The following is a 27,474-nucleotide window of genomic DNA, read 5'->3' as shown; positions in this document are numbered from 1 at the left end:
GCTCAGTCCAAAAGACTTTAGTGCAATATTCACGTAGAAAATAAGCACAATAAGCCCGAAGGCGAAATAACGGCGCACACAGGCGTCAATCAAACGGCGCACTAACATGTGCGAAAAACCTCTCCAAAACACTGGAGGGAAGTACGTAGCTCCAACACGAAACAGAAGAGCAATCACACACAAAGACAAACACACACAACGAGAACTAAATAGGACACTAACGAGGACTAACAAGACACAGGTGTACAACATCAAGACAAAACCAAACGAACATGAAACATAGATCGGTGGCAGCTAGTACTCCGGGGACGACGACCGCCGAAGCCTGCCCGAACCAGGAGGAGGAGCAGCCTCGGCCGAAACCGTGACAATTAATGCCCATGATTTTGGAATGAGATGTTCGACGAGCAGGTGTCCACATACTTTTGGTCATGTAGTGCATCTTTATTTTGGCAAAAAAAACAGACGTTTTAATGGCTAAGTGTAAATCATAGATATAAATAGAGGACTTGATGGAAATGACTGGTTTTGGTATAGACATTGCCATTGAGGGCTTCCACCATTTAAAAGTAATCAACTGAGAGCATTGTCTTCTTCAAATTGGGTTGCCTATGGTTTGTAAGCCAAAAACTAAGGTGATATCCAGGAGCCAAGACCAAAATTTAAACCAGGACATTGGTCCCAAGATCCAGACCCAGACCCAGTGAGTTGAGACCATGACAAGTTAAAGACTGAATTCATGTGGTCTCAAGAGGCATCATGAGGAAGGAAAATTATGTGGATATATTGAAGCAACATCTCAAGACATCAGTCAGGAAGTTAAAGCTTGGTCGCAAATGGGTCTTCCAAATGGACAATGACCCCAAGCATACTTCCAAAGTTGTGGCAAAATGGCTTAAGGACAACAAAGTCAAGGTATTGGAGTGGCCATCACAAAGCCCTGACCTGACAAAAAGTGTATTTCTCTCAGATTTTGTGCACAAATTTGTTTACATCCCTGTTAGTGAGCATTTCTCCTTTGCCAAGATTATCCATCCACGTGACCTGTGGCATATGAAGAAGCTAATTAAACAGCATGATCATTACACAGGTGCACCTTCTGCTGGGGACAATAAAAGGCCACTCCAAAATGTTCCATTTTGTCACACAACACAATGCCACAGATGTCTCATGTTTTGAGGGAGCATGCAAATGTCCACCAGACCTGTTGCCAGATAATTTAATGTTAATTTCTCTGCCATAAGCCGCCTCCAACGTTGTTTTAGAGAATTTGGCAGTACCTCTAACCTGCCTCACAATCGCAGACCACGTGTATGGCGTTGTGTGGGCGAGCGGTTTGCTGATGTCTACGTTGTGAACAGAGTTCCCCATGGCGGTGGGGTTATGGTATGGGCGGGCATAAGTTACGGACAACGAACACAATTGCATTTTATCGATGGCAATTTGAATGCACAAAAATACTGTGACGAGATCCTGAGGCCCATTGTGAGGCCCATTGTGAGGCCCAATTTATTTAAGGTATCTGTGACCAACAGATGCATATCTGTATTCCCAGTCATGTGGAATCAATATATTAGGGACTAATGAATTTATTTCAATTGACTGATTTCCTTATATGAACTGTAACTGTAACTAAAATCAATTAAATTGTTGCATGTTGCGTTTATATTTTTATTCAGTATATATTAATTTAACAGTATGTTTGTTATTGCATTGGATTGAATTAGAACATATCATGATGTAAATAAATGTCCTAATTTTGGAGACTTAACTGTTTTCTTAAATAGTTTTTTTTGGGGGGGACAGCAATTTACACCACTTCTGTAGAATCACCCAGGTAACATAAATCTAAACTTTTTTCACAAGTAATAACATATCACAGATGCGTATGTGAATCAAACACGGAAGTAGAAAGGTTGAAAGGAGTCCTGCACATTGTGCATCTCTCTCTTTAGCCAGACAGACTAGTCAATGTTAGCCATGACTTTATCAGTTTTATATTGATGACCTCAACTTCTGTGCCAAGAATAGATTGATTGTTAAGTTTTTATAATATATTTAAAAATCTCTGAGCATCATTTGGCAGCTAATGGATATGGAGTCCTCCTCTTCGCTCCATTCTGTCCTGTCATGCTTTCACCTGAACTCTATATTGAGATGATACTTGTGTACTGTGAATGGAGAAATGATCCCATATAGATCTAAATATATCATCAACTTGACCATATTAGTAGTGATGTCATAAAGGAGGGTTGACCATAGAATTATAATTAATTATATTCTATTGATTCTATGGGGCAAGACTTGTTGGCAGCCTTCTGTGACATCATAATCCACTGCATGGCACTACCATGACAACATACTGTAATTCCAACAGTCCAATCAAACATTCTGAACCTCATAACTCATCTTTCTTTCTAGAGAGTGGTTGATTTGGACATTTTCTCTAAGTTTACAGTATTTACAATGGCTTTGAAGTGTAGTACTGTTGTTTTGTTGGTGGCTCTTTACATGGTGGCATTACACGCTGGACTCCCTGACAGGCTCCCAGATGGCGAGGTGTTTCGGGACACCCTGTTACCCCCCATGATCCCTAAGGAGTGGTCCGCCACCCCTCGACTCCAGACCGACACTTACACCGTTCTAAATATCCTGTACAAACGACACTTTACAACTGAAGAGAACATGATCACCACCAAGACCGGACAGACTTTGACCCAGACAACCCAAGATGATGCTACACCTAGCTTTGAATTCCTGCGGACCCGTGTGGCTGACCTCCAGACTTTGGAGAATGCTGGAGTGAGTGAGATTGTATGGAGGAGGCTGGTTCGATTGATTAATGAGACTGAAGACCAAAAGCTGGAGACAGCAGGTTCTGTGATGTTGGGTCTCTCCTGTGTCTTGGGAGGACTGGGCCTGCTACTGAAGATCAGTTTGAAAGGCCTCCTACAGGTACAGTGATGTGAAGGGACACTGGGGCTAGGAGGGGGTCTGAGAAAGGCTTTGGGAAAACACCACAATGTTATACTTGCATTTTACCTGAATGAAAATATGATTCTGTTTTCCTACTGAGACTAATGGCCTAAACTCATCAAAGGCGAGTGTGCGGGCGTGTGTGATTTATTTTAGAATGCATTGTTTTGAATTATAATGACCCAACCGAAGCTGGGCGGGTGGGTTGTCCGCTTTGATGCCTCGCTTAATTAGAACTTGTCTCTATTTTTGCCTTTTATCGCTGGTGCTGTAGTCACACAAAACAATAATTAACTTTTTTTCAAACTCATTTGAATTGGAAGAGGTAGCTAAGGGTTGAGGCTTTACCATACATGCTAAATTAGACCAATTCATCCACTTATGGAAACACAACATCACTATCAACAAAGATGATTGGAGATATGGACTGTCCTGCTAGCATACAGTCACTGCTCTGCCTGTCTTATCCACCCGCCTTGCTCTGCTTGCGCCACCCGCCTGCTTCTGGTGAGTTTTTCACTTAAGAGACATGTTTTTTTCCCCTCAGGCCATGGTTGCTTTGGAGCTTGATGTTGACCAGGACAAGATGAAGGGAGCTGGTCAGACAGACTCCTGTACTGATGCTGCAACTACTCCAGTGTTGACCTCTAAGAACAGTGGCTCTAGCAAGAAGACAGGTCGACTCTCCAAGAGGGGACACCACTGAATACCCTGCTGCAAATATGGGCCATTATTCTTTTTGCACTTGAAATATTTTGATAAAGATTTTGCTTATGAATATACTTGCTGTTTCCATTTCATTATTTTGCTAAACTGGTTTTCAAAATGACCTCATTCAACAACCTGGGCACAAAAACATGAATGAAACATTAGATTGAATGATGATGACTGATACAGAGACAGGAGGTTGTTTTACAGTGGAGAGTTAAGGACAGTGGATCCCCAATATTAGAAACAGTTGGTAGGTGGGTCGTTTTACAGAAGTGGTGTAAATTGGGGGTTGGAAAAAAATTAACATTTGTATCCTATTTCTCCCAAACTTTCAGCACGTCTTCCAACATATGTCAGGTAGACATACAGTACCAGTCAAAAGTTTGGACACACCTACTCATTCAAGGGTTTTTCTTTATTTTTACTATTTTCTACATTGTAGAATAATAGTGAAGACATCAAAACTATGAAATAACACATATGGAATCATGTAGTAACCCAAAAAGTGTTAAACAAATCAAAATATATTTTAATTTGAGATTCTTCAAAGTAGCCACCCTTTGCCTTGATGAGAGCTTTGCACACTCTTGGCATTCTCTCAACCAGCTTCATGAGGAATGCTTTTCCAACAGTCTTGAAGGAGTTCCCACATATGCTGGGCACTTGTTGGCTGCTTTTCCTCATCTTAAACCATCTCAATTGGGTTGAGGTCGGGTGATTGTGGAGGCCAGGTCATCTGATGCAGCACTCCATCACTCTCCTTCTTGGTCAAATAGCCCTTACACAGCCTGGAGGTGTGTTTTGGGTCATTGTCCTGTTGAAAAACAAATTATAGTCTACATCATGATTCCATATGTGTTATTTCATAGTTTTGAAGTCTTCGCTATTATTCTACAATTTAGAAAATAGTAAAAATAAGGAAAAACCCTTGAATGAGTAGGTGTGTCCAAACTATTGACTGGTACTGTATATACTACTCACACACTTTGTTTGTATTGCATATTTCAAATATTTACCTGAATCCCTTACCACCCTACTAAATGTGTCACACTAAAGTTGCAATAAAGGGAGAACCATGCACAGTAGTGACCAAATTAACAAAATAGTAAAAACATGATTTTTGTACCTGATTTTCTAAACTTTAAAAATTCATTTAGAGAAATATAATCCTTATTGTTCTCTGTAAAATGTTCAGTGTTGATTGTATGAATCTTGTTGATTGATTGAATTACTTATGCATCTAATGAAGTATGTTGTTAGATGTTTAAATTATCACTCTACCTACACTATATATACAAAAGTATGTGGACACCCCTTCAAATGAGATAATTCGGCTATTTTGGCCACACCCGTTGCTGACAGGTGTTTAAAATCGAGCACACAGCCATGCAATCCCCATAGACAAACATTGGCAGTAGAATGGCCTACTGAAGAGCTCAGTGACTTTCAACTGGGCACCATCATTGGATGCCACCTTTCCAACAAGTCAGTTCGTCAAATTTCTGCCCTGCTAGAGCTGCCCCGGTCAACTGTAAGTGCTGTTATTGTGAATTGGAAACGTCTAGGAGCAACAATGGTTCAGCCGCAAAGTGGTAGGCCACATAAGCTCACAGAAAGGAACCGCAGAGTGTCCTCGGTAGCAACACTCACTACCGAGTTCCAAACTGCCTCTGGAAACAACATCAGCACAATAACTGTTAGTCGGGAGCTTCATGAAATGGGTTTCCATGGCCGAGCAGCCACACACAAGCCTAAGATCACGATGCGCAATGCCAAGCGTCGGCTGGAGTGGTGTAAAGCTCGCCGCCAGTGGAAACGCGTTCTCTGGAGTGATGAATCTGGTAGTCCGACGGATGAATCTGGGTTTAGCGGATGCCAAGAGAACGCTACCTGCCCCAATGTATAATGGCAGCTGGAAAGTTTGGTGGAGGAGGAATAATGATCTGGGGCTGTTTTTCATGGTTCGGGCTAGGCCACTTAGTTCCAGTGAAGAGAAATCTTAACGCTACATCATACAACGACATTCTAGACTATTCTGTATTTCCAACTTCGTGGCAACAGTTTGGGGAAGGCCCTTTCCTGTTTCAGCATGACAATGCCCCCGTGCACAAAGCGAGGTCCATACAGAAATGGTTTGTCGAGATCGGTGTGGAAGAACTTGACTGGCATGCACAAAGCCCTGACCTCAACTCCATCGAACACCTTTGGGATGAATTGGAACGCCGACTGCGAGCCAGGCTTAATCACCCAACATCTGTGCCCCGACCTCACCAATGCTCTTGTGGCTGAATGGAAGCAAGTCCCGGCAACAATGTTTCAACACATAGTGGAAAGCCTTCCCAGAAGAGTGGAGGCTGTTTTAGCAGCAAAGGGGGGACCAACTCCATATTAATGTCAAGGGGTGCTGAAGGTGGGTGTGGTGCATGAATCAAGCGCAGGACGCAGAAGCTCAGTCCAAAAGACTTTAGTGCAATATTCACGTAGAAAATAAGCACAATAAGCCCGAAGGCGAAATAACGGCGCACACAGGCGTCAATCAAACGGCGCACTAACATGTGCGAAAAACCTCTCCAAAACACTGGAGGGAAGTACGTAGCTCCAACACGAAACAGAAGAGCAATCACACACAAAGACAAACACACACAACGAGAACTAAATAGGACACTAACGAGGACTAACAAGACACAGGTGTACAACATCAAGACAAAACCAAACGAACATGAAACATAGATCAGTGGCAGCTAGTACTCCGGGGACGACGACCGCCGAAGCCTGCCCGAACCAGGAGGAGGAGCAGCCTCGGCCGAAACCGTGACAGTACCCCCCCCCTTGACGCGCGGCTCCAGCCGTGCGCCGACCCCGGCCTCGGGGACGACCAGGAGGACGCGGAGCAGGGCGCGCGGGATGGTCCCGGTGGAACTCCGACAGGAGGGATGGGTCTAGGATGTCCCTCCGCGGCACCCAGCACCGCTCCTCCGGGCCGTACCCCTCCCACTCCACGAGATACTGGAGACCCCCCATCCGGCGTCTTGAGTCCAAGATGGACCGAACGGTGTAAGCCGGAGCCCCCTCTATGTCCAGTGGGGGCGGAGGAGTCTCCCCTATCTCATTGTCCTGGAGTGGACCAGCTACCCCCGGCCTGAGAAGAGACACATGGAACGAGGGGTTAATATTCTTATACTCAACAGGTAGATGTAACCTATAACACACCTCGTTCAATCTTCTCAGGACTTTAAAGGGCCCCACAAACCGCCGACCCAGCTTCCGGCAGGGCAGGCGGAGGGGGTAGGTTTCTGGTAGAGAGCCAGACTCGATCTCCGGGGTGCGTACACCGGCCCCTCACTGCGGTGGAGATCGGCGCTCGCCTTGTGACGAAGGGACGGCCCGCTGCAGGTGGACGTGGGCAGCGTTCCACGTCTCTTCCGAGCGCCTCATCCAATCATCCACCGCAGGGGCCTCGATCTGGCTCTGCTGCCAAGGTGCCAGAACCGGCTGGTAACCTAACACACATTGGAAGGGGGTTAGGTTGGTAGAGGAGTGGCGGAGAGAGTTCTGGGCCAACTCGGCCCAGGGAATGTACCGTGCCCACTCCTCCGGCCGGCCCTGGCAATACGACCTCAGAAACCTACCCACATCCTGGTTGACACGTTCTACCTGCCCGTTACTCTCCGGGTGGTACCCTGAGGTAAGGCTGACCGAGACCCCCAAACGCTCCATGAACGCTCTCCAAACACGGGAGGTAAACTGGGGGCCTCGATCAGACACTATATCCTCGGGTACCCCGTAATGCCGGAAGACGTGGGTAAATAGGGCCTCAGCGGTCTGTAGGGCAGTAGGAAGACCCGACATAGGGAGAAGACGACAGGCCTTAGAGAACCGGTCCACAACGACCAGGATGGTGGTATTCCCCTGAGAGAGGGGAAGGTCTGTCACAAAATCCACCGAGAGGTGGGACCATGGTCGTTGTGGAACGGGCAGGGGTTGTAACTTACCCCTGGGCAGATGTCGGGGCGCCTTACACTGGGCGCACACCGAGCAGGAGGAGACATAAACCCTCACATCCCTAGCCAAAGTGGGCCACCAGTATTTAGTGCTAAGGCAATGCACTGTCCGGCCAATACCCGGATGTCCAGAGGAGGGTGACGTGTGAGCCCAGTAAATGAGTCGATCCCGAATCTCGAGCGGAACGTACTTCCGACCCTCAGGACACTGTGGAGGGCTGGGGTCGGTACGCAACGCTCGCTCGATTTCGGCATCGACCTCCCACACCACCGGTGCCACAAGGCAAGACTCCGGTAGTATGGGAGTAGGCTCAACGGACCTCTCCTCCGTGTCATACCGCCGGGACAGTGCATCTGCCTTACCGTTCTGGGACCCAGGAATGTACGTGATTTTAAATACGAACCTGGTGAGAAACATACTCCATCGAGCCTGGCGAGGGTTCAGTCTCCTCGCTGCCCGGATGTACTCCAGGTTCCGATGGTCAGTCAAAATGAGGAAAGGGTGTTGAGCCCCCTCAAGCCAATGCCTCCACACCTTAAGGGCTTGAACTACAGCTAACAGCTCCCTGTCCCCAACGTCATAGTTACGCTCCGCCGGGCTGAGCTTTTTTGAGTAAAAAGCACAGGGGCGGAGTTTAGGTGGCGTGCCGGACCGTTGAGAGAGAACGGCCCCTATACCAGCCTCAGACGCGTCTACCTCAACCTGAAAGGGTAATGCGGGATCCGGATGCGCCGGCACCGGAGCCGACGTAAACAGGTCCTTCAGTCTCCTAAAGGCCCTGTCCGCATCAGCTGACCACTGCAGGCGCACCGGACCCCCTTTCAGAAGGGACGTGATGGGAGCTGCCACCTGTCCAAAACCCCCGGATAAACCTCCGGTAGTAATTCGCAAAGCCCAAGAACTGCTGCACCTCTTTTACAGTGGTTGGAGTTTGCCAATTACGCACAGCGGACACGATCCACCTCCATTCTCACCCCTGACGCGGACAACCGATAACCCAAAAAGGAGACCGACTCCTGGAAAAACAGACATTTCTCTGCCTTGACATATAGGTCGTGCTCCAACAGCCTCCCTCAATACACGACGCACCAGGGTTATATGCTCGGCTCGGGTAGACGAGTACACCAGAATGTCATCAATGTACACGACCACCCCTTGTCCCTGCATATCCCGGAAAATGTCATCTACGAAGGATTGGAAGACTGATGGAGCATTCATCAACCCATATGGCATGACGAGATATTCGAAATGACCTGACGTGGTACTAAACTCTGTCTTCCATTCAGTCGCCCTCCCTAATGCGCACCAAGTTATACGCGCTCCTGAGATCCAATTTTGTGAAAAACCGCGCTCCATGCAATGACTCTGTCATGGTCGCAATCAGAGGGAGTGGATAACTGTATTTCACAGTAATCTGATTGAGACCACGGTAATCAATGCACGGGCGCAACCCTCCATCTTTCTTCTTCACAAAAAAGAAACTAGAGGAGGCGGGAGAAGTGGAGGGCCGAATGTATCCCTGTCTCAAAGATTCGGCTATGTAAGTCTCCATAGCTTTTCTCTCCTCTTGAGACAAAGGATACACGTGGCTCCGTGGGAGCGCTGCTCCTGCCTGGAGATCAATCGCACAATCCTCCTGTCTATGAGGAGGCAACTGCGTCGCCCTAGTTTTACTAAACACGAGAGCTAAATCCCCATATTCAGGCGGAATGTGCAGTGCGGGCACTTGGTTTGGACTTTCCACCGAAGTCGCCCCCACGGAAACACCCAGACATCGCCCCTCGCACTGAGCAGACCACCCATCGAGAGCCCTCTGTTGCCCAACGAAATAGCAGGGTTATGGGTGCTTAACCAGGGAATTCCCAGCACCACTGGGTACGCAGGAGAGTCGATCAGATACAGCTGTATAGTCTCTTCATGACCCCCCTGCGCACACATCCTAAGTGGTGCTGTGATCTCCCTAATCAACCCCGACCCCAACGGGCGGCTATCTAAGGCATGAACGGGAAAAGGTTTGTCAACAGGTAGGAGAGGGATCCCTAAATCTAAACAAAACTTCCGATCAACAAAATTCCCAGCTGCGCCTGAATCTACTAGCGCCTTATGCTGGGAATGAGGTGCAACCTGTGGAAAACACACAGGTATACAAAAGTGCGCAACAGAAAGCTCTGGGTAAGTGGGACGTCTACTCACCTGGGAGGCCCCCCAGTGCGTGGCCTGTTGTCTTCTCCCCGGAGAACCCTCCCCAGCACCTGGCCGCAGTGTGCCCTCCACGACCGCACTTGGTGCTGGAGACAGGCCCCCTCGGGCTCCTCCTCCTCCTTTCTCTAGCGCCGGCACCCCCGAGCTCCATAGGGCTCGGCTCGGAGGTGCCGGAGGGCGGAATGGACGGACCCCCCTCGGGACGTCCACGGGTGGCCAGCAGGGTGTCCAGACGGATGGACATATCGACCAACTGGTCGAAGGTGAGATGGGTATCCCTGCAGGCCAACTCACGTTGAACGTCCTCCCGTAGGCTACATCGAAATTGGTCGATGAGGGCCCGTTCATTCCACCCTGCGTCCGCCGCTAGAGTCCGGAACTCTAGAGCAAACGCCTGTGCGCTCCTCCTCCCCTGTCTCAGGTGGACTAGACGCTCCCCCGCCGCTTTGCCCTCAGGTGGATGGTCGAACACGGCCTTGAAGCGGCGGGAGAACTCGGCGTAGGAGATGGTGTTGGCGTCCATCTTCCTCCACTCGGCGTTAGCCCACTCCAACGCCTTGCCCGTGAGACAGGCGATGAGTGCGGAAACGCTCTCGTGTCCCGAGGGCACCGGGTGTACAGTGGCCAGGTAGAGCTCCACCTGCAGGAGGAACCCCTGACACCCGGAAGCTGTTCCGTCATACGCCCTCGGGAGCGAGAGCCGAATCCCCCTGGGTTCCGGACCTGGGACTGGTGGACCGGCCGATGGGGTTGGCAGGGTAGGTGGAGGTGTGGGTACCCCGCTGGCCTCCCATCGGTGCAGGGTGTTGATGACGTCCTGTAGAGCGGTCCCCAGTTGTCGTATCTGGTCATCTTGGCCGCGAACATGCTCCTCGAGCGACTCAGGCGTAACTGCAGATCCTGCTGATTCCATTTTGGTTGTGTGATTCTGTCAAGGGGTGCTGAAGGTGGGTGTGGTGCATGAATCAAGCGCAGGACGCAGAAGCTCAGTCCAAAAGACTTTAGTGCAATATTCACGTAGAAAATAAGCACAATAAGCCCGAAGGCGAAATAGCGGCGCACACAGGCGTCAATCAAAGCGGCGCACTAACATGTGCGAAAAACCTCTCCAAAACACTGGAGGGAAGTACGTAGCTCCAACACGAAACAGAAGAGCAATCACACACAAAGACAAACACACACAACGAGAACTAAATAGGACACTAACGAGGACTAACAAGACACAGGTGTACAACATCAAGACAAAACCAAACGAACATGAAACATAGATCGGTGGCAGCTAGTACTCCGGGGACGACGACCGCCGAAGCCTGCCCGAACCAGGAGGAGGAGCAGCCTCGGCCGAAACCGTGACAATTAATGTGTCACGGTTTCGGCCGAGGCTGCCTCTCTTCCTTGCTCGGGCAGGCTTCGGCGTTCGTCGTCTCCGGAATACTAGCTGCCACCGTTGCATGTTTCTATGTTCGTTTGCTTTTGTCTGATTGTTGTTACACCTGTTATCGTTTAGTGTCATTAGTGTCCTAATAGTTCTCGCTGTGTTTGTCAAGTGTTGTGTGTGTTTGTTTTACTGTCGTGCGGTTGGCTAGTACTTCTACTGTTTGCTCGGTTGAGCTGTACTCCATAGTGTTTGGAGTGTTTTGTCGCACCTGTGTAGTGCGCCCGTTTGTTTTCGCCTGCGTGCGGAGTTCTCGCCTCAGGGCATTTATTCGTGCTTGTGTTTTGTGCATCTACTAAAGTCTTTTGGACTAACGTTCTGCGTCCTGCGCCTGATTCCACCACCACACCCACCTACAGCTACACTGACATAATGCCCATGATTTTGGAATGAGATGTTCGACGAGCAGGTGTCCACATACTTTTGGTCATATAGTGTATCTTTATTTTGGCAAAAATAACAGACGTTTTAATGGCTAAGTGTAAATCATAGATATAAATAGAGGACTTGATGGAAATGACTGGTTTTGGTATAGACATTGCCATTGAGGGCTTCCACCATTTAAAAGTAATCAACTGAGAGCATTGTCTTCTTCAAATTGGGTTGCCTATGGTTTGTAAGCCAAAAACTAAGGTGATATCCAGGAGCCAAGACCAAAATCTAAACCAGGACATTGGTCCCAAGATCCAGACCCAGACCCAGTGAGTTGAGACCATGACAAGTTAAAGACTGAATTCATGTGGTCTCAAGAGGCATCATGAGGAAGGAAAATGATGTGGATATATTGAAGCAACATCTCAAGACATCAGTCAGGAAGTTAAAGCTTGGTCGCAAATGGGTCTTCCAAATGGACAATGACCCCAAGCATACTTCCAAAGTTGTGGCAAAATGGCTTAAGGACAACAAAGTCAAGGTATTGGAGTGGCCATCACAAAGCCCTGACCTGACAAAAAGTGTATTTCTCTCAAATTTTGTGCACAAATTTGTTTACATCCCTGTTAGTGAGCATTTCTCCTTTGCCAAGATTATCCATCCACGTGACCTGTGGCATATCAAGAAGCTAATTAAACAGCATGATCATTACACAGGTGCACCTTCTGCTGGGGACAATAAAAGGCCTCTCCAAAATGTTCCATTTTGTCACACAACACAATGCCACAGATGTCTCATGTTTTGAGGGAGCATGCAAATGTCCACCAGACCTGTTGCCAGATAATTTAATGTTAATTTCTCTGCCATAAGCCGCCTCCAACGTTGTTTTAGAGAATTTGGCAGTACCTCTAACCTGCCTCACAATCGCAGACCACGTGTATGGCGTTGTGTGGGCGAGCGGTTTGCTGATGTCTACGTTGTGAACAGAGTTCCCCATGGCGGTGGGGTTATGGTATGGGCGGGCATAAGTTACGGACAACGAACACAATTGCATTTTATCGATGGCAATTTGAATGCACAAAAATACTGTGACGAGATCCTGAGGCCCATTGTGAGGCCCATTGTGAGGCCCAATTTATTTAAGGTATCTGTGACCAACAGATGCATATCTGTATTCCCAGTCATGTGGAATCAATATATTAGGGACTAATGAATTTATTTCAATTGACTGATTTCCTTATATGAACTGTAACTGTAACTAAAATCAATTAAATTGTTGCATGTTGCGTTTATATTTTTATTCAGTATATATTAATTTAACAGTATGTTTGTTATTGCATTGGATTGAATTAGAACATATCATGATGTAAATAAATGTCCTAATTTTGGAGACTTAACTGTTTTCTTAAATAGTTTTTTTTTGGGGGGACAGCAATTTACACCACTTCTGTAAAATCACCCAGGTAACATACATCTAAACTTTTTTCACAAGTAATAACATATCACAGATGCGTATGTGAATCAAACACGGAAGTAGAAAGGTTGAAAGGAGTCCTGCACATTGTGCATCTCTCTCTTTAGCCAGACAGACTAGTCAATGTTAGCCATGACTTTATCAGTTTTATATTGATGACCTCAACTTCTGTGCCAAGAATAGATTGATTGTTAAGTTTTTATAATATATTTGTCACGCCCTGGCTCTGGGGACACTGTTATGTTGAGCCAGGGTGTGTAGATTTCTGTGTTGTAGGTCTAGTTGTTTCTTTTCTATGTTGCCAGTGTGGTTCTCAATCAGAGGCAACGAGTGTCAGCTGTGGCTGGTTGTCTCTGATTGGGAACCACATTTAAACAGGCTGTTTTCCCACAATAGTTGTGGGATCTTGTTCTAGTTGGTTTGTGTTAGACCGTTGACTGTCACGTTATCGTTTTGATCGTGTATCACCTATAATAAATATGTTCGCATTCAACGCTGCGCCTTGGTCCTCCTCTCTTACCGACGATCGTGACAATATTTAAAAATCTCTGAGCATCATTTGGCAGCTAATGGATATGGAGTCCTCCTCTTCGCTCCATTCTGTCCTGTCATGCTTTCACCTGAACTCTATATTGAGATGATACTTGTGTACTGTGAATGGAGAAATGATCCCATATAGATCTAAATCTATCATCAACTTGACCATATTAGTAGTGATGTCATAAAGGAGGGTTGACCATAGAATTAGAATTAATTATATTCTATTGATTCTATGGGGCAAGACTTGTTGGCAGCCTTCTGTGACATCATAATCCACTGTATGGCACTACCATGACAACATACTGTAATTCCAACAGTCCAATCAAACATTCTGAACCTCATAACTCATCTTTCTTTCTAGAGAGTGGTTGATTTGGACATTTTCTCTAAGTTTACTCCTTGTACAGTATTTACAATGGCTTTGAAGTGTAGTACTGTTGTTTTGTTGGTGGCTCTTTACATGGTGGCATTACACGCTGGACTCCCTGACAGGCTCCCAGATGGCGAGGTGTTTCGGGACACCCTGTTACCCCCCATGATCCCTAAGGAGTGGTCCGCCACCCCTCGACTCCAGACCGACACTTACACCGTTCTAAATATCCTGTACAAACGACACTTTACAACTGAAGAGAACATGATCACCACCAAGACCGGACAGACTTTGACCCAGACAACCCAAGATGATGCTATACCTAGCTTTGAATTCCTGCGGACCCTTGTGGCTGACCTCCAGACTTTGGAGAATGCTGGAGTGAGTGAGATTGTATGGAGGAGGCTGGTTCGATTGATTAATGAGACTGAAGACCAAAAGCTGGAGACAGCAGGTTCTGTGATGTTGGGTCTCTCCTGTGTCTTGGGAGGACTGGGCCTGCTACTGAAGATCAGTTTGAAAGGCCTCCTACAGGTACAGTGATGTGAAGGGACACTGGGGCTAGGAGGGGGTCTGAGAAAGGCTTTGGGAAAACACCACAATGTTATACTTGCATTTTACCTGAATGAAAATATGATTCTGTTTTCCTACTGAGACTAATGGCCTAAACTCATCAAAGGCGAGTGTGCGAGGCGTGTGTGATTTATTTTAGAATGCATTGTTTTGAATTATAATGACCCAACCGAAGCTGGGCGGGTGGGTTGTCCGCTTTGATGCCTCGCTTAATTAGAACTTGTCTCTATTTTTGCCTTTTATCGCTGGTGCTGTAGTCACACAAAACAATAATTAACTTTTTTTCAAACTCATTTGAATTGGAAGAGGTAGCTAAGGGTTGAGGCTTTACCATACATGCTAAATTAGACCAATTCATCCACTTATGGAAACACAACATCACTATCAACAAAGATGATTGGAGATATGGACTGTCCTGCTAGCATACAGTCACTGCTCTGCCTGTCTTATCCACCCGCCTTGCTCTGCTTGCGCCACCCGCCTGCTTCTGGTGAGTTTTTCACTTAAGAGCCATGTTTTTTTTCCCCTCAGGCCATGGTTGCTTTGGAGCTTGATTTTGACCAGGACAAGATGAAGGGAGCTGGTCAGACAGACTCCTGTACTGATGCTGCAACTACTCCAGTGTTGACCTCTAAGAACAGTGGCTCTAGCAAGAAGACAGGTCGACTCTCCAAGAGGGGACACCACTGAATACCCTGCTGCAAATATGGGCCATTATTCTTTTTGCACTTGAAATATTTTGATAAAGATTTTGCTTATGAATATACTTGCTGTTTCCATTTCATTATTTCGCTCAATGGGTATTTTTTGTAGAAGTTTCAATCGTTTTCAAAATGACCTCATTCAACTGGGCATAAAAACAAGACAGAAGGTTGCTTTACCGTGGAGCGTTAAGGAGAGTGGACCCACATATTAAAAACAGTTGGTAGGTAACAACAACTGACACTGTGTATCCACCCAAAAGGACATTTACTTTTAAAGTCCAACGTTTCAGTCACATAGACCTTGGTCAGGCATCATTTAAGTGATATTGAAAATGAGGATGCAGCAGTCTGGCGTTGTGGTTATCTGTCATCATGCCCTGAGTTCATAGTGAAGCACTCGACTAGACCAGACTGCACTTGCCTTTTCTCTCGCTCTCCTCCTTCTCTTTCGCTCCATCTCTCTGAGGACAGAGGGACTAGCATGATGTATTGGTCCTGATGGAACAGAGGAGAGGACTGAACTGAACCAGAATTGACCTGGCGACAACCAAGACTAAACACTTTAGGAATGTGTCTGACGGTGTGAATGCCAAAGATAATGTTTTAGCTACTCCCTGTGTGTGTGTTTTTGTGCACGTGTGCATGTGTGTGCATGTGCATGCGGGCTTGTGTGTTCTTTCATAAGTGCAAGTGAAGGTTATATAAGTCTACACATTTGGAGCTTGCGTGCATGTGGAGGCTGTGTGTTTGTGCAAGAGAGTGTGAGTTGCATGTATTTAGTGGCTTAGTAATTGTGACAGGGTCAAGACCAAGCCACGTCATGTTGCCCCTGATTATATCGCAATTGTGTTCTTGATTCTGAAACAAAAGTGCCCAACAATGATTTGATAAGAATAATACCTTTTGTTTAATGAGACTTGCTGTAACTCCTGTGTTCATTCAATTAGTAAACAGGTCTTCTATTCAGCCCGGGGCACCCCATCCCTAATTTTCCCAAATCAGACACACCCCCGCCCCTCACTGCCCCCCCACCCCACCCTGCAGCGTCCCACATCGGGGCCTCGGCAACATTCAGGACACAGAGGCTCCACCCCCCTCCCCCCCGGACTGACCCCCCACCCATTTGATTATGATTGACAGCGTCTTTGTTCCATTGTGCTGTCGCCTCTGATGAAGACACACACACAGGCCTATGTAGCTCCCCTCACTGCGCAGTGCACAGAAAGACATGGCTACTACCGCTGTTGCAATACGTAGTGTACTGCTGATTAGCTCTACATAGCCAGGACCCTCTGGGTATCACCTCTACAGACAGGGACTACAGGCAGACCAGCGCTCCCTCTGTAGGTCTCTCTGTCACTCTCTCCTTTTCTCTCCCTCTTTCTCTCTCTCTCAGTCTCTCTCGCTCTCGCTCTCTCAGTGGATTGGGGGTCCAGGGCTGAGGGTCCGAGGCTGAGGGTGTGAGGGAGACAGCTGGTGAGGGAGGCTCTAGGGTGCAGTGGGGACATTTCTGAGGAGGAGGCCGTCATTAACAGGGCTCACCCCTCCTCAGGGATGGGAACCAGGTCATATTCTCTCACACGGCACAAAGCAGGGTGTGTGTGTGAGGGGCGGGGGGCGAGGCGAGAGGGCTGGATGGGGAACAGGCCATGACCTCTTTATATCCATCAACAGATCACTGGCTTGGTCCGCACACACACACACTGCACATAAGCAGATGTACGTGCACACACACGCACGCACAAGCAGATGCAAAAGCACGCAGGCGCACACACACACACGGATACTTAACGGCATCCCTAGCCGCGTCCTCAGAGCATTCGCAGACCAGCTGGCTGGAGTGTTTACGGACATATTCAATCTCTCCCTATCCTAGTCTGCTGTCCCCACTTGCTTCAAGATGTCCACCATTGTTTCTGTACCCAAGAAAGCAAAGGTAACTGAACTAAATGACTATCGCCCCCGTAGCACTTACTTCTGTCATCATGAAGTGCTTTGAGAGGCTAGTTAAGGATCATATCACCTCTACCTTACCTGTCACCCTAGACCCAATTCAATTTGCTTACCGCCCCAATAGATCCACAGACGATGCAATCGCCATCGCACTGCACACTGCCCTATCCCATCTTGACAAGAGGAATACCTATGTAAGAATGCTGTTCATTGACTACAGCTCAGCCTTCAACACCATAGTACCCTCCAGGCTCATCATTAAGCTCGGGGCCCTGGGTCTGAACCCCGCCCTGTGCAACTGGGTCCTGGACTTCCTGACGGGCCGCCCCCAGGTGGTGAAGGTAGGAAACAACACCTCCACTTCGCTGATCCTCAACACGGGGGCCCCACAACGGTGCGTGCTCAGCCCCCTCCTGTATTCCCTGTTCACCCATGATTGCGTGGCCACGCACGCCTTCAACTCAATCATCAAGTCTGCAGATGACACAACAGTAGTAGGCCAACAATGACGAGACAGCCTACAGGGAGGAGGTGAGGGCCCTCTCCCTCAACGTCAACAAAACGAAGGAGCTGATCGTGGACTTCAGGAAACAGCAGAGGGAGCACGCCCCTATCCACATCGACGGGACCGCAGTGGAGAAGGTGGAAAGCTTCAAGTTCCTCGGCGTACACATCACTGACAATCTGAAATAGTCCACCCACACAGACAGTGTGGTGAAGAAGGTGCAACAGCGTCTCTTCAACCCCAGGAGGCTGAAGAAATTCGTCTTGGCCCCTAAGACCCTCACAAACTTTTACAGATGCACAATTGAGAGCATCCTGTCGGGTTGTATCACCGCCTGGTACTGCAACTGCACCGCCCGCAACCACTGGGCTCTCCAGAGGGTGGTGCGGTTTGCCCAACGCATCACCTGGGGCACACTGCCTGCCCTCCAGGACACGTACAGCACCCGATGTCACAGGAAGGCCAAAAAGATAATCAAGGACATCAACCACCCGAGCCACGGCCTGTTCACCCCGCTATCATTCAGAAGGTGAGGTGCATCAGGTGCATCAAAGCTGGGACCGAGAGACTGAAAAACAGCTTCTTGCTCAAGGCCTTCAGACTGTTAAATAGCCATCACTAGCCGGCTACCACCCGGTTACTCAACCCTGCTGCCATATATACATAGATACAGTGCCTTGCAAAAGTATTCATCCCCCTTGGCTTTTTTCCTATTTTGTTGCATTACAACCTGTAATTTAAATTGATTTTTATTTTTATTTCATGTAATGGACATACACAAAATAGTCTAAATTGATGAAGTGAAATGAAAAAAATTAGTTGTTTCAAAAAATTCTAAAAAATAAATAACGGAAAAGTGGTGCGTGCATATGTATTCACCCCCTTTACTATAAAGCCTCTAAATAAGATCTGGTGCAACCAATTACCTTCAGAAGTCACATAATTAGTTAAATAAAGTCCACCTGTGTGCAATCTAAGTGTCACATGATCTGTCACATGATCTCAGTATATCCCACGGAGCACCATTATTAAAAAATTGAAAGAATATGGCACCACAACAAACCTGCCAAGGGAGGGCCGCCCACCAAAACTCACGGACCAGGCAAGGAGGGCATTAATCAGAGAGGCAACAAAGAGACCAAAGATAACCCTGAAGGAGCTGCAAAGCTCCACAGCGGAGATTGGAGTATCTGTCTATAGGACCACTTTAAGCCGTCCACAGAGCTGGGCTTTACGGAAGAGTGGCCAGAAAAAAGCCATTGCTTAAAGAAAGAAATAAGCAAACACATTTGGTGTTCGCCAAAAGGCATGTGGGAGACTCCCCAAACATATGGAAGAAGGTACTCTGGTCAGGTGAGACTAAAATTTAGCTTTTTGGCTATCAGGGAAAACGCTATGTCTGGCGCGAACCCAACACCTCTCATCACCCCGAGAACACCATCCCCACAGTGAAGCATGGTGGTGGCAGCATCATGCTGTGGGGATGTTTTTCATTGGCAGGGACTGGGAAACTGGTCAGAATTGAAGGAATGATGGATGGCGCTAAATACAGGGAAATTCTTGAGGGAAACCTGTTTCAGTCTTCCAGAGATTTGAGACTGGGACGGAGGTTCACCTTCCAGCAGGACAATGACCCTAAGCATACTGCTAAAGCAACACTCAAGTGGTTTAAGGTGAAACATTTAAATGTCTTGGAATGGCCTAGTCAAAGCCCAGACCTCAATCCAATTGAGAATCTGTGGTATGACTTAAAGATTGCTGTACACCAGCGGAACCCATCCAACTTGAAGGAGCTGGAGCAGTTTTGCCTTGAAGAATGGGCAAAAATCCCAGTGGCTAGATGTGCCAAGCTTATAGAGACATACCCCAAGAGACTTGCAGCAGTAATTGCTGCAAAAGGTGGCTCTACAAAGTATTGACTTTGGGGGGGGTGAATAGTTATGCACGCTCAAGTTCTGTTTTTTTGTCTTATTTCTTGTTTGTTTCACAATAAAAAATATTTTGCATCTTCAAAGTGGTAAGCATGTTGTGTAAATCAAATTATACAAACTTCCAAAAAATCCATTTTAATTCCAGGTTGTAAGGCAACAAAACAGGAAAAATTCCAAGAGGGGTGAATACTTTCACAAGCCACTGTATGGAATCACTGGCCACTTTAATAATGTTTACATACTGCTTTACTCATCTCATATGTATATACTGTATTCTATTCTACTGTATTTTAGATATGTGTATATTGTTGTGAATTGTTAGATACTACTGCACTGTTGGAGCTAGGAACACAAGCATTTTGCTACACCTGCAATAACATCTGCTAAATATGTGATTGTTTTAATAGTAGGACTCATGCATCAATAGGCCTATTGGCTATGAGTGTAAGGAGACAGATCTCAGATTAGTTTACATTTCCATGGTCATTTGCAAACAAACATTCTCTCACACGCTGTCATTCACTGGTTCCCCAGCCGAACCACACATAGAACAACTTTCAACACTAGTGATTGGAAACATTCACTCAGACCCTAGAAAAACATTATCCAGTCCCAATCCACAGAGATCAGTAACTTCAAAGAACAATAACCTTAATCAAGACTTACAACCCCCCCAAAAAACTAGCCAATATCATATGGCTACAATGATCTCCATCCCTAAACACCAGTCAAGTTGTCTCTTTGTAATCCTGACAACGGGTCTCGTGCTCACTGAGCTGTGTGTGCTGTGGCCTCTGTAGTGGAATCCCACCCCAGCTGATGGTACAGCTAGAGAGAACACAGTGATCTACTGCCCCCCACTGGTTCACAAAGAGTCCTGCAGGCACAATGGAAACAACGCTCTCGTGAAACCCCACCAGACATTGAGCTAAATGCCTTATCATTACAATGCCATTATGAAAAATGCAGTCTCTCTCAGAGTGAATCAAGAAGTTTATTTCTAAATCAATTAATTACTTTAAAAAATAAGATATCAACAATCTATCCATTCACAAACTTTTAAAAACCACACATTCAGCTTATAAAAAGATGCAGGAATAATATTAAACAGCAGAACAACAATACTATTATAAAGACATACATCAAATCAAATGTACAATGAAGGAATCTAGTAGACTCTTTGTAACTCAGAGCTAAATACTGCATTGTCCTAAGAGTTTAGCAAGGCCTGAGTCTTAAGTTCATTGGGTGCTATGTTACGCTTTCACTGTGATTGTAAAGCTGTTGTTTTTTGTAATTTTTTGTAACTGGTTAAGTTTTGTGTGCTTTGTTTTTCCGTCCACAGACAGACAGATAGACGGATGGACAGACAGAAAGATGGACGGATGGATGGACAGACAGTGTCATTGCCCAGCAGCACCTCAAAAGACCGGGACTGAGGAGATGCATGGCTGTGTTTGTGGGTAAGTTGTTTGTGTGTAACCATGTGTATGTATGAAGAGGAGTTTTTCCTGATCACATGATCTGACCAGAAAAAACTCCTAGCCCCATGTATGAGGTCACACTGTACTGTCTGTGTTTGTGCAATTGTGTGGGTTGCTTGGCCAAAGCTTATCCTGGTTCTCTCATGGCCTCTCTCTCTGAGAACTACCTGGCCCCTCCTTCCCCCAGGTGGTCCAGTCTAGTCTACCTGGTTAGCCATTACTCCTGGGAGAGGGGGATGTTTGGGTGTCAGTAATGCAGCTACGCCACTGTATATTTCTCACAGGGTGCGTCCAAAATGGTACCCTATCCCTATATAATGTACTACTTTTCACCCTGGTAGTGCACAATATAGGGAATTGGGTGCCATTTCAGACCCAGACACAGTCTCTCCTCTCTCAGTTTGGTGAGATGGTGCGTCTGCGCAGGCAGCTGCAGGTCAGGCACTTAAGGATGCTCATGGTGATGTGCATGAGGGGGCCGAAGTTGAACAGCAGGTTGTAGAAGGTGTTAACCGACAGGCCGCCTGTCTCGTCGGCGTACTTCATGGCTACGATGGGCGTGTACAGGCTGTTGGTTAAGTTCCTGAAGCGAGGGTTACTTGACTCGATCACCTTCTTAGTGCACTACATGGGACAGAGAGAGTGGGATAGAGACAGGGAGGACATCATTGGGTGTTAATAGTACACCTGAGTTTCTTTCAAATACTTTCAGTGTTTGTTTGTCTGGAGCGCCAGATGGGATGGGATTTGCACTTTCGGGACTATTCCATTGGTTCCATTACACTAGGCAAGCTCAAATTCCCATGAACCAAAGGGTGACACAGGGAGGGGAGAGTGTTCACTAACCTTGGCGATGTCCTCTGGGGTCTGGCCCATGGCCTCAAAGATATCCTTGGAGGAGGGCAGGTAAACATCTTTAAAGTAGCGCACAGTGTCTGCATCAGCTCCTGGGTACTCCATCTTGGCCACGTCCTCCATCATCTTCGTCTCAAACTCCGTGTGCACCGGCCCTGGCTCAATCATAGACAAACTGACCGGAGAGAATAGAATAGATCTTTATTCATCTATTACACAGTAACACCAATTCTTTATTTTTGCTGACACAGTAACCAGGTATTGAGTCATTGGATACCAGAAGTACAAGACAGACTGAGAGAAACTCACTGGACGTTGAACTTCAGCAGTTGGACTGCCATACTCTCACAGAAGCCCTCCATGGCAAACTTGGAGGCAGTGTAGACATCGTTGAACACTACACCTACAGGCAGAGCAGACTCAGGGTCAGGATAAATGGTAGTCAGAGAGCAGGACCAGAATCTACAGCTTTTACAGTTAGCCTGCTGGTCTAGATCTGTATGTGCGTTGGCCAACCCATCTATCATTGTCATGCCAGTCTTACCCTGTAGACCCATAACACTGCTCATGACCACGATGTGTCCTGCCCGCCTCTTCTTCATGTCAGGCATGACCTCTTTAATCATCCTCACCACGCCAAAGAAGTTGGTCTCAAACACCCTCTTCATCTCCTCCATACTGATGCTCTCCACTGGTCCCAACAAGCCCACACCTGCATTGTTGACTGAGGGGAGACACACATATAGAGGCAAGGGTTATAGACCTGTAGTTACTCTACCGATACTATACAGTAGCCTTCTATACAGACACCTATAGTTAAGGTTTAGAGCTGAGGCTCTAATGCTTTAGTCACAACTGATGTTTTGTAGGCCGTCATTGTAAATAAGAATTTGGTCTTAATTGACTTGTCTAGCTATATAAAGGTTACATCAACTTTAAAAAATTGTATGAACACTAGTTTTGTGTCTTGATATACTTTAGGGAAGAATGCATTATTTTTTTCTGTGTGACATGAACTCCATTGGTCAGATAGTGATTGCACTATTCACTGTCACCACTAGGTGTCAGCACATGACTGAGATAAATAGAGAGGGCTGTTTTTGTTGTATTAAGGGTAGATGTGGTAGTGTCGGGGAGTGGAGGGTCAGGAGTGAACCTATGAATAGAAACATGAACCAGTTTTCCTGGAAGATCAGAGTCCACCAGTTGAAACAGATGTTAGAGTTATAAGGTGCATATATACACATAGGCCTAGACCCTTCAAACTCAACTCCGGACCTCGAAGACAGTTCTACTGCATTTTTTCATTGGACTGATTTAGACCTGGGACACCAGGTATGTGCAATTAATAATCAGGTAGAAAAGAAAACCAGCAGGCTTTGGACCTCGTAGGGTAAGAGTTTAATCCCCCTGGCCTAGACGAATGCAGGATGAACGCATGCCCTGTCACAAACACATTCAAACACACACAAAAAAGGCGAGGCTATTTGTCCCAAGGCTAGAGATCAGGTCATTGCCACACAAAAGGCCAGGGCAGGAGGTTTAGCTCGTTAGTTCCAGCCCTGTTAACTCACTGAGGATATCAATATGGCGGTCCTTGACACTGTTGATGCAGTGCTTGACTGACTCATCACTGCACACGTCCAGAGGCAGCAGCATGAGGCTCTTCCCATACACATCACCTGCTGCCTCCACCAGTTTATCCTTCTTCTTCAGGTCACGCATGGTGGCAATGACTGGGAGAGAGACAAAGAGAGAGAGAGGGGAGAGGGGAGGGAGAGAGAGAGAGGCAGAGAGAGAGGATTGAGAGAGAGATTCAGAGAGAGAGAGAGACACTGTTGATGCACTGCTTGACTGACTCATCGCTGCACACATCCAGAGGCAGCAGCATGAGGGTCTTCCCATACGCATCAACTGCTGTGACCTGTTGCCACAAGAAAAGGGCAACCAGTGAAAAACAAACACCATTGTAAATACAACACATATTACTTTAACTATTTGCACATCCTTACAACACTGTACATAGCCATAATATGACATCTGAAATGTCTATAATCCTTTGAAACTTGTGAGTGTAATGTTTACTGTTCATTTTTGAACAGTCCGACGGACTAATCTGGGTTTGGCGGATGCCAAGAGAAAACTACCTGCCCGACTGGAAAGTTTGGTGGAGGAGGAATAATGGTCTGGGGTTGTTTTTCATGGTTTGGGCTAGGCCCCTTAGTTCCAGTGAAGGGAAATCTTAACGCTACAGCATACAATTACATTCTAGATGATGCTGTGCTTCCAACTTTGTGGCAACAGTTTGGGGAAGGCCCTGTCCTGTTTCAGCAGGACAATGCCCCTGTGCACAAAGCAAGGTCCATAAAGAAATGGTTTGTTGAGATCGGTGTGGAAGAACTTGAATGGCCTGCACAGAGCCCTGACCTCAACCTCATCGAACACCTTTGGGATGAATTGGAACGCTGACTGCAAGCCAGGCCTAATCGCCCAACATCAGTGCCCAATCTCACTAATGCTCTTGTGGCTGAATGGAAGCAAGTCCCCGCAGCAATGTTCCAACATCTAGTGGAAAGCTTCCCAGAAGAGTGGAGGCTGTTATAGAAGCAAAGGGGGGACCAACTCAACATTCATGCTCATGATTTTGGAATGAGATGTTCGACAAGCAGGTGTTCACATAAACTACATGGCTAAAAGTATGTTTCCCATGCCAATAAAGCCCTTTGAATTGAATTGAATTGAGAGCGAGAGGCAGAGGGAGAGAGGCAGAGGGAGAGAGACGCAGCGAGAGAGACAGAGCGAGAAAGACAGAGAGAGAGACAGAGAGAGAGAGCAATATATCTGAGATATATGAGACTACAGGGAACAGACTGATGACTGACCCACTGACACATAGATAAGCAGATATAGTAGACTTTGACACAGGTATATACGTACACGTACACAGACAGACACACACACACACACACACACACACACACAACAGCCATGCAGGTCAGTGGGTCTATTCCACATCCATCCGCTTGTGTAACGCACTATTGATTCCCTTTAAACTCTGGACCTGGGAGACATTAACCTACATAGAGTAACACATAGTATCTACCATCTACAGTATGTACAGAAAGGTTATCAACATGTTTGCATCTTGTGTCTTGACATTCTCCATTCCAAGTTTACAGTGAGGTCAATAACCTCTGTGTTTATTGATGTGATCTAACAAAGAAATAGAGAGACAGCAGTATTACACAATGGAGATCAATGGTGGAAATCAACAGTTCTAATCAGGCACTGATCTGAAGACGTGCTGTCCTTGATGAATGAAGACATCCTCTTATCTCATCTGGTTCTGTAACCTCTGACCCAAACCCCCACTGACAATCCAGTATCTATGGAGTGAGTGGAAGAGCATGGAATAATGTGTGAATAGAATAAGCGCTGCTCATATCCGCTTTACTAGTGAGGGTGTGGAATTGCTAGTAGAGAACTATGACAGATAGTGCCAGCTTCGACTGTATACTGTATACTGTCTATAGAGGGTACGTGTTGTACACATATGAGTGAGATCTTCATGATGACAGAATTGGGTGTCTGTAAAGCAACAGAGAGATTTATGAGTTTCAACAGAACAACAGTTGCATTGTTCTTTCAGTTGTTGTTGGAATTATTCTTGGGCAACAGCTTAGTAAACATTCTTGAATGGAACCACTGCCATGAACTGGGATTGTTGAGGTTTCTCTGTAGTTGGCAAATGTCACTGCTACCAATTAATACTCAGAATAACAGCACAATATTTAATCTGGATTTTCCTGATCCTCCAGAGAGAACAGATCAAGTTATTTTCTGCAATGTGGTCTCTCTTGGAAGCAGGTCACAGTTCAACGAGAATGATTCAACCCTGAGTACTGTTGAGGGAGCTGTTAATCGCTTCTGTTGCGCTCCTCTATTTCACGGCAATAAATCCCAAGACCCCACTACCCTCAAAGAAAGAACAATTCTACGTAACCCTAGACTGCCATTAATGATGGGATGTCTGTAGCTAGAAAGTGGATGACAAACGAACAATGTCCACGACGAGCCCCGAGCTCCGCTGAGCCCGGATGAAGACTTCAAACAAGCCTTGCTAGTGAACCCTCGCTTGTACAGGTCTCAAACTTTGTCCCTCTTTCAACACTCGCTCCAGAGAGGGGACTATAGGCGCATTCGACACGGCACTAAACCGGGGCTTCAGTGCGATAAAGGGGGCTTTGTACAAGAGAAGTCACTTGAAAGAGAACTGGCAGTCTCTTTTATGATCCCTGCCTGGCAAGCGGCATCCTCGCAGAGCCATACCCTGGAAACTCTGCTTTCAGATGATAATAGCTGAATCAAGGGGGATAGAGAACCAGAGGGCTCACGATAGGAAATATATTTTTAAAACACTAGCAATAGGAGATTTAGTCTAAAAGTAGGCTATAATTTTTTGCCGCAAAGGTCAAACCTGCGCGTAAAAGTTGTTTTGGATAGATAGACTGCTGATGACCCCATTTGTACACAAAACATATTCCATAAGGATTCAAACAAAGATCAGAGGGATTTTAGCTGCATGTCGGATCAAGTTTTTGAAGTTAAAGGCAGATAAACAATGTAAAGAAAGCGCATTTACCATGGTAACGCTTCTTTTCATCTTTGGCTAGCAGGACGGCGATTCGTAACCCGATGCCGGAGGAGCAACCGGTGATCAGGACTACTTTTTGTCCACTGCTCGCCATGGCTTGTCCGGTTAGGTCGTGTGTTTTAGTGGTCTTCTGCTCCGGATGGTTGTTGCAGAGCGAGCCCGAGCACCGGACTTTAAAAACTAAAGCGGATCATGCAAACACAGCGGCCATGTGAGCGGGTAATTTAGTCACATGTCCTATAAAATCGTTTACTAAAAAAGACGTGTCACCTCGCAAACTCGACTGCCAGCAGAATTTTAAATCTGATAAGTGCTGCTTGCCCTGAATTGATAAAAAAAAATAGCCTAACTTAATCCCTGTTTTACAGTGTGTGGCAGCCTAACATATGGGTAGGGGTTAAATTGATAAGCGTTTTTCATGCAATTTTGAACAACAGCCTCAATAAATAGTTATTTCCCAGTAGAGCCTATGTTTAATGTTGCTGTGTTTTGCTGGTTTCACATCTGTCACACATAGGCCTACCTATTGCTGCAACCTGGTCTCAGTGCATTTCGTATTATTCTGAAGGCTATGCAAATCTGAGATACTTTATTTAGTCCAATATTACGTTTTGTATGGTATTAATTTGTGGATGTCCATAATCTATTTCGTATGATTAGGCTATTTTACGAATTACAATTCGTATTATATGTTACGAATAGAATTTCGTACAATATGTTATTAATTTAAAAA

At 46.3% G+C, this 27,474-nt stretch overlaps 3 protein-coding genes across 3 annotated transcripts; 2 read left to right on the top strand and 1 right to left on the bottom strand.

Annotated features, from left to right (window-relative positions):
• The first annotated feature begins 2,299 nt into the window (after nucleotides 1-2,299).
• On the top strand, nucleotides 2,300-3,736 carry LOC123482521. Its single transcript, XM_045210670.1, has 2 exons — nucleotides 2,300-2,955; nucleotides 3,524-3,736. Exons 1-2 carry the CDS (start codon nucleotides 2,467-2,469, stop codon nucleotides 3,680-3,682), a joined length of 648 nt encoding a protein of 215 aa, XP_045066605.1. The 5' UTR covers nucleotides 2,300-2,466; the 3' UTR covers nucleotides 3,683-3,736.
• Nucleotides 3,737-13,968: 10,232 nt separating this feature from the next.
• Nucleotides 13,969-15,415, top strand: LOC123482520. Its single transcript, XM_045210669.1, has 2 exons — nucleotides 13,969-14,616; nucleotides 15,187-15,415. The coding sequence occupies exons 1-2, from the start codon at nucleotides 14,128-14,130 to the stop codon at nucleotides 15,343-15,345; spliced, it is 648 nt and encodes a 215-aa protein (XP_045066604.1). The 5' UTR covers nucleotides 13,969-14,127; the 3' UTR covers nucleotides 15,346-15,415.
• A 5,308-nt stretch (nucleotides 15,416-20,723) lies between these two features.
• LOC121550866 (retinol dehydrogenase 8) lies at nucleotides 20,724-27,132 on the bottom strand. Its single transcript, XM_041863261.2, has 6 exons — nucleotides 26,730-27,132; nucleotides 23,662-23,823; nucleotides 22,632-22,811; nucleotides 22,397-22,490; nucleotides 22,079-22,262; nucleotides 20,724-21,856 (listed from the first exon to the last, which is right to left on the bottom strand). The coding sequence occupies exons 1-6, from the start codon at nucleotides 26,833-26,835 to the stop codon at nucleotides 21,629-21,631; spliced, it is 954 nt and encodes a 317-aa protein (XP_041719195.1). The 5' UTR covers nucleotides 26,836-27,132; the 3' UTR covers nucleotides 20,724-21,628.
• Nucleotides 27,133-27,474: the final 342 nt, after the last annotated feature.

Source organism: Coregonus clupeaformis, chromosome 35 (assembly GCF_020615455.1).
Source record: "Coregonus clupeaformis isolate EN_2021a chromosome 35, ASM2061545v1, whole genome shotgun sequence".
In the NCBI taxonomy this organism is placed as follows: domain Eukaryota; kingdom Metazoa; phylum Chordata; class Actinopteri; order Salmoniformes; family Salmonidae; genus Coregonus; species Coregonus clupeaformis.
This window is presented reverse-complemented; position numbering and strand designations above follow the sequence as displayed.

Coding starts and splice junctions, on each gene's coding strand:
- LOC123482520 (XM_045210669.1), top strand. CDS start 14,128: ATGGCTTTGAAGTGTAGTACTGTTGTTTTGTTGGTGGCTCTTTACATG. Junction 14,617..15,186: donor GTTTGAAAGGCCTCCTACAG/GTACAGTGATGT, acceptor TTTTCCCCTCAG/GCCATGGTTGCTTTGGAGCT.
- LOC123482521 (XM_045210670.1), top strand. CDS start 2,467: ATGGCTTTGAAGTGTAGTACTGTTGTTTTGTTGGTGGCTCTTTACATG. Junction 2,956..3,523: donor GTTTGAAAGGCCTCCTACAG/GTACAGTGATGT, acceptor TTTTCCCCTCAG/GCCATGGTTGCTTTGGAGCT.
- LOC121550866 (XM_041863261.2), bottom strand. CDS start 26,835: ATGGCGAGCAGTGGACAAAAAGTAGTCCTGATCACCGGTTGCTCCTCC. Junction 22,491..22,631: donor CAGTGTTATGGGTCTACAGG/GTAAGACTGGCA, acceptor CTCTGCCTGTAG/GTGTAGTGTTCAACGATGTC. Junction 21,857..22,078: donor CCCCAGAGGACATCGCCAAG/GTTAGTGAACAC, acceptor TGTCCCATGTAG/TGCACTAAGAAGGTGATCGA.